Raw genomic sequence first — 15,977 nt, forward strand, 5'->3', positions numbered from 1 at the left:
GCTGGTTTCCAGCGCTGGATCAGCAGGCACAAGGTCAAGTTCACCAGGGAGTGTGTGCGAAGGCAGCTGGGGTTGTGGAATTCTGTGAGCAGTAGCTCTGCAGCCTGAGACCAATTTCCACATTAGCTTTCTCCATGCAGAGTCCTGGCACTACAGGGAGAGCAGGTATTCTGCTGTACCTCGCACGTGGCACAGGCACACAGCTGGGTCATCTCTGTGCATGGTTGCTTTGTCCCCAGTCCAAAGGCCTGTGTAAAGTTTGGTGACAGGTCAGCTTTCGGCTCCCTTCTCTAAGGAGGTCCTATGTGAGTGTGAATCCCAAGCCACCAGCCTCATCCCAGATCTGATCCCCATCCCTGAGCCACCTGAATGCAACTTTCAGTCCCTTTTTTTTTATTTTTATGGATTTTTGCCATAGGGTGATGGCTCACCAGAGAGAGAGACAGAGAGAAGGAAACTGAGAAATTACCCCCAAGGGGGAATGGCCACACTGCAATCCCTTCTCCATTCTTCTCTTGGGATTTTGGGCACTCATGCACATGTGCCCGGTGTGAGTTTCAAGCTGCTGGGCCTGGGACTCAGAACCATAGCTGGCCATGTGGAAAACCAGTGCCGTAACTATCATACCATCTGCTGGCCCCTCAGCCCCTTCTTTAAGCTATTGGGTGTGGAACTCAGAACCATAGTTGGCCATGTGGGAATCCAGCGCCTTAATCACCACACCACTTGCTGGCCCCTCAGTCCCTTTTGTATGCCTTGGCCTCAGACAGATCTTTTTCTTCATGTTCTACATACGCAGACTGCTTTCACAAAATTGCATGCTATCTTGGCTACCATTTCCAACTGTTTATAGAAAGAAGGCATAGCTCAGTCAATTGTATTATTAAATAAAAGCCTTGTTTTCCAATTGGACTCATTACTTTTATAATCAGAAAACAATAATTGGAAAAAAATGATCTGTTTCTGGTTAAAAACAAATTTACAAATACACACACATAATGTGTGTGCATGTGTGTGGGTGTTTGTTTTCTTTCATGATTGATGAAACACATGACATGCTTCTACCCTGGAAGCAGAGCCTATAGTCTACTTACTGGCTCCATTTTTAAAAAAAAAAATAAAGCACTAAGTCACCAGAAGCAAGCATCCTTATCTAATACATAGACAAAGGAAAAAGCGATCACAAATAGAGAAATCTGCTTGGTATAGCCTGCGTGCTACCTTTTCGCTCCCCCAGCGTCAGGCGAGACAATGATGCAGTTCTTCCACTCCACAATGTTTTCTCGAATCCACTGCAGGACTGCAGGCTCTGCGTACAAATTATCCACAGGAATATCAAAGAAACCCTAAGGGGAGAAGTGAGTGTCACATTGCAGGGCTCTGTGTTTTTAAAAAAGACAACTGGTTTCATTCAAAATAATGGGATTTTTATGAATTAAAAAGAAGCTTTCATAACAGCTTCCCTTTGTTAATTTTAACAGAATTAAATCAAAAGACAGATACGTTGCAGGGGCATACTTTAGTGCTATCTCTCCCTTGGGAGAAGTTCTGAGGACTAGAATGGTTTTGCAGAGTTGTGGGCGTTAGGGCTGCTATTTCTTAAGCACTTAATATAAACCAAAGACTTTCACATTCATTACATAACACAAGTGGGCACTGTATAAAATGGCCTGTTTGAGAGATGAAGAATCTAAATTTGGAAGAGGTTAAGAAATTTATTCAACATGTTACCACTCTGCTGTGGTAATGATTTTCCAGAAGTTGACATGGAATTACATAGGGCCCCCCCCAGCCCAACACTGATGGGAGGGAGGTCAGGGGGTGGTAGAGACAGGTGGCATTAGCATCAGATTATAAGTCCCAAATTCAGTAAGACAAAAATCCAAGAGTGGCCACATATAAACTCGAACCTGAGTAATGTTGCCTCCTTCTCAATCTGTTAACTTAACAGAGAGTTCGGACTTAGCCATCTGCAGAGAGAAAATGCTGGCACCTGTATCTGAGAGGCGTGCAGGTCCATGGTGATGATGTGATCTGCCCCGGCGACTGAGAGCATATTGGCCACGAGCTTCGCAGAAATTGGAGCACGGCTCTAAAAAATAACGACATGGATTTTATACCAGAAAAAGATGAATATTGTTAGATTCTTTCCACTAAGATATATGTGAGAAAGATAAATCGCAGATGGAATCACCAAAGCATAACAGAAAATTATTCCTCATGTTTAAACAACTAAAGACATATTTGGGCCCAGCTGTGGTGGCGTGCTGCAGTGATCCATAGGTTGAGTCACATGACAAGCCCACGTTCGATTCCTGGTCCAACCACTAGTGGCTGGGCATAATGGTGCCCGCCTGTAACCACAGCAACTTGGGGAAGCTGAGGCAGGAGGACTGTGAACTAGAGGCTGGCCTAGACAACAGAACAAGACCCTGGATAAAAAAAGAACTGGGCGCAGTGGCACACACCTTTACTCCCAGCTAGAAGGCTGAGGCAGGAGGATTGAGGCTGCAAGACCTTGAGAGAGAGAGAGAGAGAGAGAGAGAGAGAAAGATTGATTCATTCCATTTTATTCACCAAACACTTTCTATTTACTATACAGCATGTTTGACACCGGCTATAGACAACAGATATCAAAGAAACAGTTAAACACGTGCACACGTAATGTCGCAATGTGTATGATTTGAACCATGATGGGCAAGTGGGTAGAAGTGAAATAAAAGGTACAGAAAGAGATGATAGCCGGAAGGACATAACATTTCAACAAAACGGCTGTTAGAGGTCCCTCTGAGGAAACCCCTTTTAAGGTGAGGCCACAAAGGCACGGAGAACAGCATTCTGGAAGGGCAGTGTGGCACAGGTGATCACTGAGGCCGAGAGACCCTCAGCAGCCAGGGACTAAAAGAAGTTCAGGTAGCAAAGAAGCGTTCATATACTCACAGCTGCAAGCTATTGCTCTTACAAATTCAACAAGAATCCGGTCTCAGACGAGCAATTTAAGGGGACTGATAATTACTATTTAGCAAAATAGATGCATTGTCATTTATTGACACTATGTCCTCTTTAAGTTACCCAACTTCTCTATAGCGTTAGCTCCCACCTCATAAATTATGGACAATAAAACTGTCTCCATCCAAAAAAGAAACAAAACAAAACAAAAAAACAAAAACAGAAAACAAACAAACAACACTAAAAAACTTAAGAAACTTCACTGACACATGATTGGACTGAGGAAGAGCTCAGCATTTGGCTGTAAATGACCGTATTCCTATAAACCAACCACATAAAGGAAACATAAGCTTAAAAGATATTTTATTTAAAATGGTAGATCAACAATCCCATTTAAATGTACACACGGGGGAGGGGGGCAGCAGGTGGTGGCATGGTGGTTAAGGTGCTGGACTCCCACATGGCTGACCATAGTTCAAGCCCTGGACCTGGCAGCTGACTTTCTTACTTTCCCTTTCTATCCTTCTCTCTGTAGTCAAATTAAAAAAAAAATTAAATGTACACACACACACACACAGTATAGTCATGTGAAAACACGAAGGAAGATATTAGATCAAAACATTAACATCTTTGTATTTTCTCTAATGCACCATTCCTTTTTATAAAAATATATTACTTTATAATAAAAATATGTATACACACATGCATACATAGAAATATAAAGAAAACCTCAACATGTCAGCAGTGGATGGTTCTAAAAAATTAGATTATAGGGAAATGTTTTTCTATTTTTTCCGTATTTATTCACTCTTCTCTACTATGTATCCTCATGCATGCTTTCACCATTTAACTCTCCTGCTCTAAGCTCTTTACCTGTGAGATAAAACCGAATTTTCTCAGCTTCAGTATGACTCGTCTGGCTGGAGCCTACTGGGAACTGGTCCTCTGCATGCCTCTGCTCCAGGGATCCTCCCTGCAGTGTGTACTGGACTATTCTCCTTTGTCTAGAGAACACTTTAAGCTTTGCCATGACACCCACAAACCAGTGCTGTCCCCATTTCACTCCCATCTCTGTCAAGCCAGTACATTTGTTACTCTAGACCTGGTTTAAATTTCCCAATTTTAAGGTACTCTGTCAATTCCAGAAATAGTCTCCCTTCTAAAGAGACACAGCACTGGTTAAGGATTTTGCCCCTCCCATTGGGACTGCCTTGTGACACCTGCTGAAAGATCAACATTAGTAGTACTCTATAAACAGATGTCTTAGTTCACAACTCAAGGACAAACATCTGCTTTTGGAGATTTTCACCCCTGTCACACACAGGTCTGTACTTGGCATATGATAGTGCTTAAAAAAAAAATCTTTTTTTCTTTTGTTTCTTTTTCTTTTCTTTTTTTTTTTTTTTTTTTTTTTCAGAGATTTTTTTTTTTGGGGGGGTGTGTTGCCAGACAGACAGAGAGAAACAGAGAGACAGAAAGCGAGAAATCACCCCCCAGGGGGGATGGCCACGCCATAATCCCCTCTCCTTCACTCTCCTCTCGGGATCTTGGGCACACACGCACACACTCCCGGCGTGAACTTAATCCACCAGGTCCGGGACTTGAACCATGGTCGGCTACATGGGAGTCCAGCGACATAGCCATTACACTAATTGCTGGTCCCAAAACAGAATCTTTTTAACACCAAATTTTCAGGGCTCAGTCATTAATCTCACTGATTTTGACAATTATTTAATCTAACCAAGTTTGGGGAAAATAAAAAGAATAAATTGGTCACTACAACTTCTTTTAATAGAATCTGACTTACAATGCTGATCAATTTGAGGCTCTTTTTATAATTTTCTAAGTGGCTGCTAGGGGTTGAATGTGTCTCTTCCAAAAGTGTTGCCAATGTGATGGTATTAAGAGGTGGGGCCTATGAGAGGTGATTAGGCCATAAAGATGCCTCTCTTGCTAATGAGATTAAGACCCTTACATGAGAGGCTTCAGGTAGCAATCTCTCAGTGCCCTTCTGCCTGATGCCATGTGGGGCCACAGCATTGTCCCCACCTAAGGATGCAGCTCTCAGCAGACACCAAATGCCACTGCCTTGCCTTGGACTTCTGGCCTCCAGAACTGAGGCAAAATAAATTTCTGTTCTTTAGGAATTACTCAATCGGTGGTATTTCATTATAGCAACACAAAGACTAAGGCACTGGACAAAAGAATCCTCCATCCTCAACTCTGCTCAGTGGCACCAAATGTTTCTGACTTCTGGGATCTAAAACTACAGTAGCAGCCTCTCAGTTCAGAATTTCCGATTTCCTTCTTCAGACCTTGTCTACAAATTGGGTTTTTGTGCAGTTCAGATACATATCTAACAGAATCTTTCCAAATTAACTGATTTTAATGCCTCTATAGAGAAAAATTAGTGCAGCATTTAAACAAAGGCAGAGTTAAGACACAGTAGTAAAAAATAAAACATTCGACTCCCCTAATGAAAAATGCATAAAGGTCAAATACTTTGTAAGTCAGCCCAGTCATGACAAAGACTCTCAGAATATTATTCCAGACCTTATTCAATGTATCAAATGCCACCTTGCTAAAAGTATATGTGTTTGATAAGCTTTAAAAAATTGCAAGACTGTAGAAATTCATGTCAGGAAACAGTCCTTATGTTCTCAGTTACAAAATAAAAAGAAATAATCTTATCATCGAAAAGAGAACATGGCCTTGAAAAAAAATCATACTGAAAAATGAAAAAAAAAAATCACAAAGCTGCAATCCCAAACCTGCTGTTTTTACCATGGGAGAGAACTAGCAGTTATTGAGCATCCACCTTAGCAGGGCTAGCAAACAATAGCCCATGGGCCAAACCACACTGTTTCTCAAATACTATCAGTCCTTGCCTCTGTGCTGTGGACGACGAAAGTCTTCGCTCTTCCAGCAGCAGTTGTGTTAAGAAAGTCGGAGAACTGTCTGACTAGGGTAAAAAGCTAACAGCAGCTACCATGTTGTTACCAAGGAACACACTCACAGTGAAGTGATCAAAGAGAGGGTGGAAGGAGGAAAAGAAACACGTGTTCAGAGGGCCCCAAAGGGCAAACACATGAAATGTCTGGTGGTAGGAAACCCAAGAAACAGCTGGCCAGACAATGCAGTTCCTCCAAATGTTCCACACACAAGGGTTTTCAGAAATCTGTAGGGTCTTTTTGTTAGCATGGAGGCTGGTGACAGTCCTGCCTATTAGGGGACAGAGGCTGAGGGCTGCCCTCCACCCTATAATGCAAGCAGCAGGGGACAGTCAACGCTACTTTCTCTATATAACAAAGACTTCATTATGAATAAGAAATAAAATTTCAAAATACAACCTTGTAAAAGAGGTTACAAGAAATCAGATACGTGCAAACAGAAACCAGGCATCTCAATATCTGTACCAGTTCAAGAGTTCCTCAGTTACAAATCACTCAAGGGAGAAGGGACTGATAAGGATATAATGTACTGAAGAAGATACAAATATCTAGCACCAAATACAAAATGCAAACCTCCAGGAAGGGAAAAAACCTGGCTGCAAATGCAAATGCAGTTGCTGCGTGGGAACTCACGAAACCTCTTGCCAATGGGAGAGAAACTGTGGCAGGAAATTAGCTCCTTTATGACACTGACAAGGATAAAAATGCTAAACAATCCTGTGGAAACCACACGGATGACAGATGATAGTGATGGGACAAAATTTTCAAAACTGGAATTAGGGCCACAGTCTAGTGGTTAAGGCAGCTGGATCCAACATGGCCAACCACAGTGAGTCCTAGACCTGGTGGCATGCATGCCCCACATCCCCATACGATGGAGAAATGGAGAAGGGATTGCAGTTCTTGCTCTTCTTCCCTTTCTCTAGCAAGCACGTGTACCCTCTGGCAATTGGAAAAAATAAAATACTGAAATCTGACAGCTAAAAATACACATAAAACTTCAGAATCAAAATGAAAAGAAGTGGCACACATAACAGGTGGGAGGACATGGCTTCACAGTGGTATATGTGACCTAAGGTTTTGGTGTGCATGCTGCAAATCCCAACAGGATGGAGAAATGGAGAAGGGCCTGCAGCATGACTGTGCCCCACTGCAGGGTATCTTCTCCCTCTCTCTCCAGATCTCTGTCTCTCTCTGTAGAGCACATGCAACCTGGTGGGAGAAATATAGAGATCGAAATGATGCTGTCATAAGCCAAGGAATGCCAGGAAGCATGAGAAGCTGGAAGAGGCAGGAAGGATTCTCCCTAGAGCCTCTGGAGGGAGCATGGCCCTACTGACCCATCCACATCAGGCTTCTGGCCTCCAGAACTGTGGTCATCTGTTAGGGCAGCGCTAGAAAACCAACACAATCTCCTTTGAAGTTCCCCTCAAACTCTCATTCTCTGATGAATCCTAAGGCAAAAACCAACCATATTTTCTTCTAGAGACTCACCAGTACCTCCCCTCTAATGCTAATGCTGCTAAAAGAATAATTCTGCATATTAACTCTGCTTGTCTTAAAGGGCTAAAAAGAGATAACGGTGGTTTTTATTATTTATTTATTTATCTTTTTAATTAAGCGTTTTATTGTGGGACAACTGTTGGTTTACATGTATTTGTAAGGAACAATACAGAGGTCCTGTGGATTATTTATTCACTGTTTTCCCATGGAAAATTCTTGCAAAATTCCAGCAGTGTCAGAACTAGGACCCTGACACTGTTACCAGTCAGTGATCTGATTTAGATGTCCCCCAGTTTAACTTGTAGTCACTGGGTGTGTGTGTGTGTGTGGTATGTATATCTAGTGCTAGCCACCTCCACAAACTCACACAGTAATCCCATCACAACGAGGCTAATAATTATAGTGTATTATTTGCAAAAAAATACTCTACCTGTTTCTGTATCTGTAAATATTAACAGGGCATGTTCAAAAACAATTCTTTGAAAAAGTCAAGGTGAGGAAACATTATTTACTGGATCATTAAAAGAAAGTCAGGGCCAGCCCCCTAGCTCAGTGGTTAAGTGCTATGCATAGGGAACCAGATTTCACATGGCCAACTATGGTTTGAATCCTGGCCCTGGTGGCTTGAAAAACACGGTGGGTGTATGTATGTGCATGCCCCAAATCCTGACAGGATGGAGAGGGAGGAGAAGGGATTACACATGGCCACTCCCCATTGGGAGGTGCTTTCTCTCTGTCTCCCTCTTTCTCTCTGGTGAGCACACATGCCCTCTAAATGAGAGAGAGAGAGAGAGAGAGAGAGAGAGAGAGAGAGAGAGAAAGAGAGGAAGCCAACATCTTCCAGATACTCGAATTGAGCCATATGTTGGGGGGAAATATCCACAGTGACCCCAAGCAGATGTTTAGGGCAAGATGCACCTCCCCTACCTTGTCCTTTTTATCTTGCCGGGCGTAAGGAAAACATGGGATCACGGCAGTCACCCTGGATGACGAGGCGATCTTGCAGGCATTGATCATGATGAGCAGCTCCATCAGGTTGTCGTTAATTTCCCCACAGCCGCTCTGGATGATGTAGACATCTTCTCCTCGCACACTCTCACCAATCTCGACGCTAGGGAAAGCAAAATGGATCCATTCATATTAAAGTATGTTTGCATCTTAAGGGTCCCCAAGACCGCCCAGTCTGATGATTCATCAGGGCAACTCACAGCATTCATGGCTACGATTTATCACAGTAAAAGGACACATGGCAACAGTAGCAGAGGGAAAAGATGCATAGCCTGAAATCGGGGAAACTGAGCATGAGCTTCCAAGAGCTCTTTCCCAGGGCAGTCATGGAAGGTGAGTTTCACACCTCTAGCAGCAAGCTGTGACCACACAGTGATATGCTTGACCACATGGTGACATGCTGTTCACCAGGGAGGCTCCCAGGGCTTTGCCTGGGGGCTGGTCACATGGGCACTCTGCCTAGTGTGTACTGAAATGCCAGCCTCACAAGCATTCAGCGAACAATATTGTTTATTAGCTGTTAAGAGTTTACACACAATGAGCCATTCTTGTCATGGAATGGCAGGAACCCTTCAGAAATCCAAGTTTAGAGCCTAGCCAAGGCCAACCTTGCAAGCAGGCCTTTTTAAGTCTCAGGCCCGCTATGTTAACTCTTTTCTGCAAAACAGCAAATTTAGTTTTAGTTTTATTATTAAAATTATACATGCATATTGCTTTACAAAGTCAAATCAGCCTTTAAGGGTTATAACACATGAACAGCCCAGAAGCAACCAATTTCAACTCTTCGGTAATTGCCAGAAAGTATGTGTACTCACCAGACAGAGACAGAGAAGGAGAGGGAGAAAACACCGCCCACTAGGGTGTGATCATGCCACAATCCTTTCTCCTCCATTTCTCTATCCTGTTGGGATTTGGGACACAAACACATGCTGTTTTTCAAGGTGCTAAGGGCTGGGATTTGAGTCACCATCAGCCATGTGAGATCTGGTTCCCTTAATCACTAGGCTATGGGGCAGGCCCCAAATTCAAGTCTTGAGAGGATTTTTAGCTATTTACCTTCAAGTTTCTAGCTCATATGTTTGTATTGTGATGTTCTCACTTCTCACTTAAGCGTAGACTTCTCACCATAGAAGATGAGGGTTTAACTGTGTCCTCTTTGTCCCATCATTCATGAGCATTCTTCCCATCTCACTATCTTCCCAATATGGATCCACATTCAAACTAAAATTGACTAATACATTTTAGCAGTGAAACTGCTGTTCAGGGCTGAACCATGACTAGTAAACTTGAATCAATGTTTAAGGCCGACCGCATGGCCTGGCACTTAAGGCAGTGGGATCCCATATGGCCACCTATGGTTTGAATCCCATCCCTGGTGCCCTGAAAAACGCATGGGGCATATGTGCATGTGTGCCTCAGACCCGAGTAGGATGGAGAAGAGATTGCAAGGTGACCATACCCCATGGGGGTGCTTTTCCCCTTTCCCTGGTGAACATACTCACCCTTGGGCAATTAAAAAAAAAATAAACCAATGCTTATATTTTCCTTTTATGCACTTTTTTAAAAAATTGGTTTTCCCTGTAGGTAATTATCTTACCTTTACCGTTTTTATCTGCTAAGCTTTCTAAGGACTGAATCCTGACTCTACCTAACACTTCACTAGCAGTCTCATGTCCCACTTTCAGGGGTCTCAAGTCCTGACCTCTGCACTTTACTGACCTGCCTATTCTCCTCCTGGAGGTAGCTGGTCTGGGCCATCTTTCTGCCTACTCACAGCTGCCATCCGGGGATTCCCTTCACCCCTCTCTTGCACTTGATTTCCTAGTTTCTTATCCTCTTTCTCGGTGTACTTCCTTGTTTTGCTGGTTGGCATTCTCCTTAGCTTCTTGAGAAAGAGTAAATAGGAGCTTAATGTTTGAAAAGCACACATCTGAAAATGTGTATATTTCCAGGTATAGAATTCTGGGCGTTCAACATGAGAGGGAGCCAGCCTACCCATGGCATTGCCTCCCATGGGAGGAAAAGCAAAACAGTGCCGTGTGCTTGAGCAGGTGCTTCATGGAGCACTGAGTAAGAGCCAAGAGCACAATTAACTCTGTTAGAACGCTTGTTCTAAAACTGCAAACTTGGGGCTAACCCTAGAGCCTAGTGGTTAAGGGAGCTGGATCCCACATGGCAACTGCAGTTGGAATCCCAGCCCAGGTAGCTTGAAAAACACATCAGGCATATGTGCACGCGTGCCCCAAATCCCAGTGGGATGTAGAAATGGAGAAGGGATTGTGGTGTGACCATGCCCCATTGGGGGTGCTTTCTCCCTCTCTCTGTTTCTCTCTCTGGTGAGCATGTGTGCCCTCTGGCAACTAAAAATAAATAAATTTAAAAAGCAAATTTGTTCCAATAATTCATATATTTGAAACAATTTGAGCACAACATGCATTTTGCATTGTGCTGATGCCTGGCCTGACCTTGTACCTTGAGATGAGAATGCAGAAAACTGCACTGTGCCCAACTGAACAGAAACACTTAGAAATACACAAACATATGCACGGTTACACTTGGAGAGGACAGTGAGCCACACTTATCCATATCTGGTGTCACAACTTGCCATTTGATTTCAGAGACCCCTCTTCTACCACCTCAAAATAGCTGAAAAGCCACCATCCTTCTGAGGCCCATGGCCATAGCAAACTGCAGGTATTTTTCAAAGGAAAATGCCATACTAAATTGTAGTATTCATGCATTTTTTAAACCTGTAAAAATGTTTATCCTCCTTTACTACTTTCCTATAATTTTTTTGTAAGTCACTGAGGGAAGTATTTCTTTCTTTCTTTAAGAGATCTTTGCTTTGGGGTACGTGTGCTCACCAGAGAGAGAGACAGACAGACAGACATACACAGACAGAGAGAAAGAAAGTAAGAAATCACCCACGGGGGGATGGCCATGCTACAGTCCCTTCTCCATTCTCTTCCTGGGGTCTTTGGCACACGCACATGAGCCTGGCGTGATTTTCAAGCCAGTGGGTCCGGGACTTGAACCACAGATGGCCACGTGGGAGTCAGTGACATAACCGCTACACCATCTGTTAATCCCAGAGGCAAGTTTATTTAAATGTTATACCCCCGGCCCCATTTTTCTCATGAGCCCTCTGGTTTTTGTTGCAGGACTTTGTTCTACATGTTGATTTTTAGGGATTTATGTCACATTAAGGCAGAACTGGCTGTAAATGTATTGATCCAAAAATGAAATATAATGTATCTGATTTAAAAACTATGAATGAGGCACATAGTTACCCTTCTCCCACTGCCAGAAGCCAGTTACACCCAATAAAATGGCTTTATTATAGCCAAGTATATCTAATGTAAATTTAAAAACAAATCAACATTTGGGATACCATGGAGTAATCTGAATCAACAGAAGCTTATATTCAACTTGCAGTAAAATAATTAGAAGACAGAAATGAAGCTTTTCAAGGTGACATGCTCTGCAAATGAGTTCTGATAACATTCGGTGAGGTTCTTGGTGATCTGTTATGGCTGTAAACAGTGCAATGCCAGCCTTGGCACAGAGACAGAAAGAATTCTGTGTGTGCTCCTCTATTCTGAGTCTTCAGGAGCGAAACATAACTCCCTTGGGAACATATCACATCCACTGTGGGTGACCTTCACTGGGAAAGCAAGTATTACATAGTTTAGGAGTTGACAAACTACAGTACACAGCCTGTTTCAGTCTGGACCATGAACTAAGAATGGTGCTGTGGGGGCTGGCAGGTGGCATGGTGGTTAAGGGTGCTAGACTCCCATATGGCCAACTGTGGTTCAAGTCCCAGACATGGCAGCTTGCTTGCTTTCTTACCCCCCTCCCCCAACTCTGTCCCTCTCTGGTTAAATTAAAAATAAACAAATTAAGTTAAATAAAATAATTCTTAAAAGAATGGTGCTGTGGCCAGAACAATGGCTGTCCAAAGATGTCTACATCCTACTCCTCTGACTGTATTCAATGACATGGCAAAGGGGAAGTAAGTTTGCAGATGGAATTAAGGCTGCTAATCAGATATTACCATAGGGAGATTATCCTGGATTATTTAAATTGTCTCAAAGCAATCACTGGGGCCTCAGAAAAGGAAAAGGGAAACAAAAGAACTCAGTGTCAGAGAATGAGACACTTTGTTGTTGGCATTGACATGGATGAAGGGGCCTATAGCCAAGGACTGGGGGCTGCCTCTACAAACTAGAAGAGGGAATGCAATGGATTCTTTCCTCAAGCCTCAGAAGGGAATGCAGCCCTGCCTCCCTACGAAGGACTTCCAGTTTACAGAACTGTAAGACGCAGCAGCAACAGGGACTACATGTGGCCAGCAATGCCTAAGAGATTTATGATCTGGTCCTTTACAGAAAAAGGTTTCCAACTCCCGGTCTTGTGACTGTTTATCCCACAAGACGAAATTCTTTGGCCTGTTTTTCCTCAGGAACTTCAATCCTCGTATGACTAGCAGTCCAGGGGAGGACAAAGAATACCATCACCATGGCAACTTTTTTCCAAAACTAGCCCTGCTTTTATTCATAAAGATGGTCACACCTGATCTTTATTCTCAGTCTTCTAAAACTTGTGGCTATGAGGATGGGGGTAGACAGTGACCTGTTGGTAAAACACAATGCTCTACCAGGCTGACCCACATGGGATGGCTCCAGGTTCACAGCCAGAGACCCAAGTACACCAGGCATGTGTGTGCCCATGATCTGGGGCTGGCTAAAGCTGGGGGTGGGTCACAGTGTTAAGGCCCTGCTGAGGGTGCTTTCTCACTCATGGAAGAAATAGCTAAGATAAAGTTCAAAAAGAAATTGTAGTCAGAAGGCAGCATCCATCTTCCATTTGGTCAGAGGATCTTTACTGACTCCCAAATAAGGTTGAACAGTTGGACAGACTCCACAATGCCTGAGTATGGTAAGTAAAAGCGGGCCACACTTTATAGCACGTTTCCCATCAAGAAGCAAGATCTATGTTCCCTCCTCTTGAATCTGTGGGGTCTCTGCACCTGACCAACAGATTGTAACTGCAGTGATAATGCACCACCCTTAAGCCCAGGCCTTAACGAACCAGTGGCTTCCACTGCCTATCCTTTCCAACACTGGCTCTAGGAACTGTTTCCTAAAAGCCTTTGGCCAAGTCCTGCCCGAAGTGTAGACCTGTGAATCAATCCAACAATCATTGTTTTAAGCCCTTATGTTCTGGGTGATTCATTACATACCAACAGATAACCAGAACCTTGGGTCTTATAGTAAAGCCAACGACTATTTGCAGGCCAACAGACAGGTAAAATGCTACATCCTCAGTGCTGTCCTCAAAAGTCATCAAGGGATTTCTGGGTTCTCTAGTGAAGCTGGGACAGTCCTCTCCTTACATATATGAAATGATTTAGAGAAGAGAAGATAAAATCAGGAAGCTCTATGTCTGATTAACTCACATTTTAAAGATGTTCAATGAGAGGATCAGTGACCAAGAGACAGCAAACCACATCTCTGATCCTGGCTCAGCGAGAGACTTGGGAAGGGGCCCTTATGTGAGTTTAATCAACTTTTGCTTCCTTTTGCCATTCTGTTGTCTCTAGCACCACACAGTAAAATCCAGACCACTAGCCCAGTACCCGCTACAGAGTCAACTGTGTAAAAATCGACCCTGCAGATGTATAGTTCATGGAAAAGAGAAAAGTCAGAAAGTTATTCTCTACTAGAAATGCTCAATGTCGCTATAATAAGCAATTCCTAGACGTCATGTTGAGTTTGTGAGAACTCCTGATTTCTATTAATAATTACCAAGTAGTGGTTATAAAATACTCAAACCAGGGGCCAGCAGGTGGCATGGTGGTTAAGGTGTTAGATTTCCACAGTTCAAGCCCTGGACTCTATGGCTTGAAAATCTCACCAGTTGTGTGTGCATCCTCAGAGTCCCAAGGGGAGAATGGAGGAGGAGGGATTGTGGCATGGTGGTCTCCCCAGGGAGGTGATTTTCACTTTTCCTCTGTCTCTGTCTCTCTCTGGCGAGCACATATGCCCTATGGCAAAACAAAACAAAACAAAACAAAACAAAAATTACTCAACCAAGTAAAAATGAGTAAGTTTTATATTAAAAATGAACCTATAAACAGTTCTACTTCAATGTCTAGGTTTCATCCAACAGTAATACAGTACTCTTAGCAAAAATCCAACACTGACCTCACAACGAACTGACCTAGATTAACTATGCCCTTTAGCAGAGGATTGTGCTGCACTGAGATAACATGGAAGGGCAACATATTTGCTTTCAAAATCCACTTCATCCAGACTTTCTCCTTGATCACACTTTCTGAAGGAAAACTATTCTTGTGTTCTTAGAGTGGCTGAAACTGAAACAGGACTGGCAAAATATTGCAACATTCTAAACCTCTCCCTGTCCTTCTTCAGAGGCCTTGAGCATTTCCCAGACTTTGAACCAAGCTCTGCAAAGCAGAAGTCTTTAGCTGAAGTTCTCTGGGCAGTCAGACCAACTGTTGCTCATCCAGTCTCTTCACCTACATTATCACCAGAGCAGTGTGACTGCAATTTACCACCTGGATGAAGTCCCCGAGGATTTACATATCCTCAAAATCTGACCCATCAAGAAATGGTGTCTTCGCCATCACGTGAATGTACTCCTCACCAAGAAATTTTTGCCTAATCCAAAGTCATCAAGATACTCTCCTACGCATTCTTCTAGAAGTGTGATAGTGTTCAATTTTACATTTAGGTCTGTGATCCATTTCAAATGAATTTTTGCAAATAGTGAGGGGTCTTGCAGTCAAAGTTGGTCTTTTTGCATATGGTTGTCCAACTGCTTGTCCCAGCCCCACACCTCAGACATGTGAGGTAAACTGGATCTCTGCCAAAGACCAAACATTATCAGTAATTGTGTACGCTTAACTGTACAAGGCATTTGAAGGTGGGGTGGAGAAATGAGCAGCTTGAAATGAACCAAGGAGCCTTGTGGACTCAGACAGATGGAAAAAGGAGTCCTGAGCACAGCTTCCGAGGGCCTCTTCCTGACTGCACGCAACAGAGGCCGCTACTTGTGGACTTGGAAAACAGGTGGAAGTTAGAGTCGCACCACAGCCTTGCCGCTGTACACAGCCGCGTCCCAGAACCACAGAGAAGCTGAAAGTCCGTCATTCTCAAGGCAGCAAAATGAGAGGAAGCCCAGGGCAGCCCAGCACGTGCGCCCACGAGTTCTCAAGCTCTTTCAAACCTGGGCACAACCACGCCCTCTGGATACCAAAGGTTTGCATCCTGGCCGCTCAGGAGTCACCTGGGAGGCTGTTCAAACCCCGGCCCCCCGCCCGTCATCAGAACCTCTGGGGGAGTTACGGAAAGCGGCATTTGGAATGTCCCAGGTACAGCCAGTGCACAGCCAGGGCTGGGGACGTGGGGGGAACCTTTCACACCCTGCACCTTGCAGGGCCACAGAAACTGGCCCGAGCAGACCCAGGGCCGTCCCTCCACTGCGCCTGACACTGATGCGGTTCCCACCCGCTGTGTCCACCCTCTCCCTCTCCGTCTC

The 15,977-nt window shown here is 43.8% G+C and overlaps 1 protein-coding gene across 1 annotated transcript in view; it reads right to left on the reverse strand.

Annotated features, from left to right (window-relative positions):
* Positions 1–8,514, reverse strand: part of PRPS2 (phosphoribosyl pyrophosphate synthetase 2) — a gene marked incomplete at its 5' end in the record, with an annotated part of 26,354 nt that extends 17,840 nt beyond the window's left edge. The window contains 3 exon segments of the mRNA XM_014585658.2: positions 1,222–1,346; positions 1,994–2,092; positions 8,331–8,514. Of these exon segments, the coding sequence (XP_014441144.1) occupies positions 1,222–1,346; positions 1,994–2,092; positions 8,331–8,514 (408 nt within the window).
* Between the last annotated feature and the right edge of the window lie 7,463 nt (positions 8,515–15,977).

This window comes from Tupaia chinensis, unplaced genomic scaffold (assembly GCF_000334495.1).
Source record: "Tupaia chinensis unplaced genomic scaffold, TupChi_1.0 Scaffold150243_1, whole genome shotgun sequence".
Classification (NCBI taxonomy): domain Eukaryota; kingdom Metazoa; phylum Chordata; class Mammalia; order Scandentia; family Tupaiidae; genus Tupaia; species Tupaia belangeri.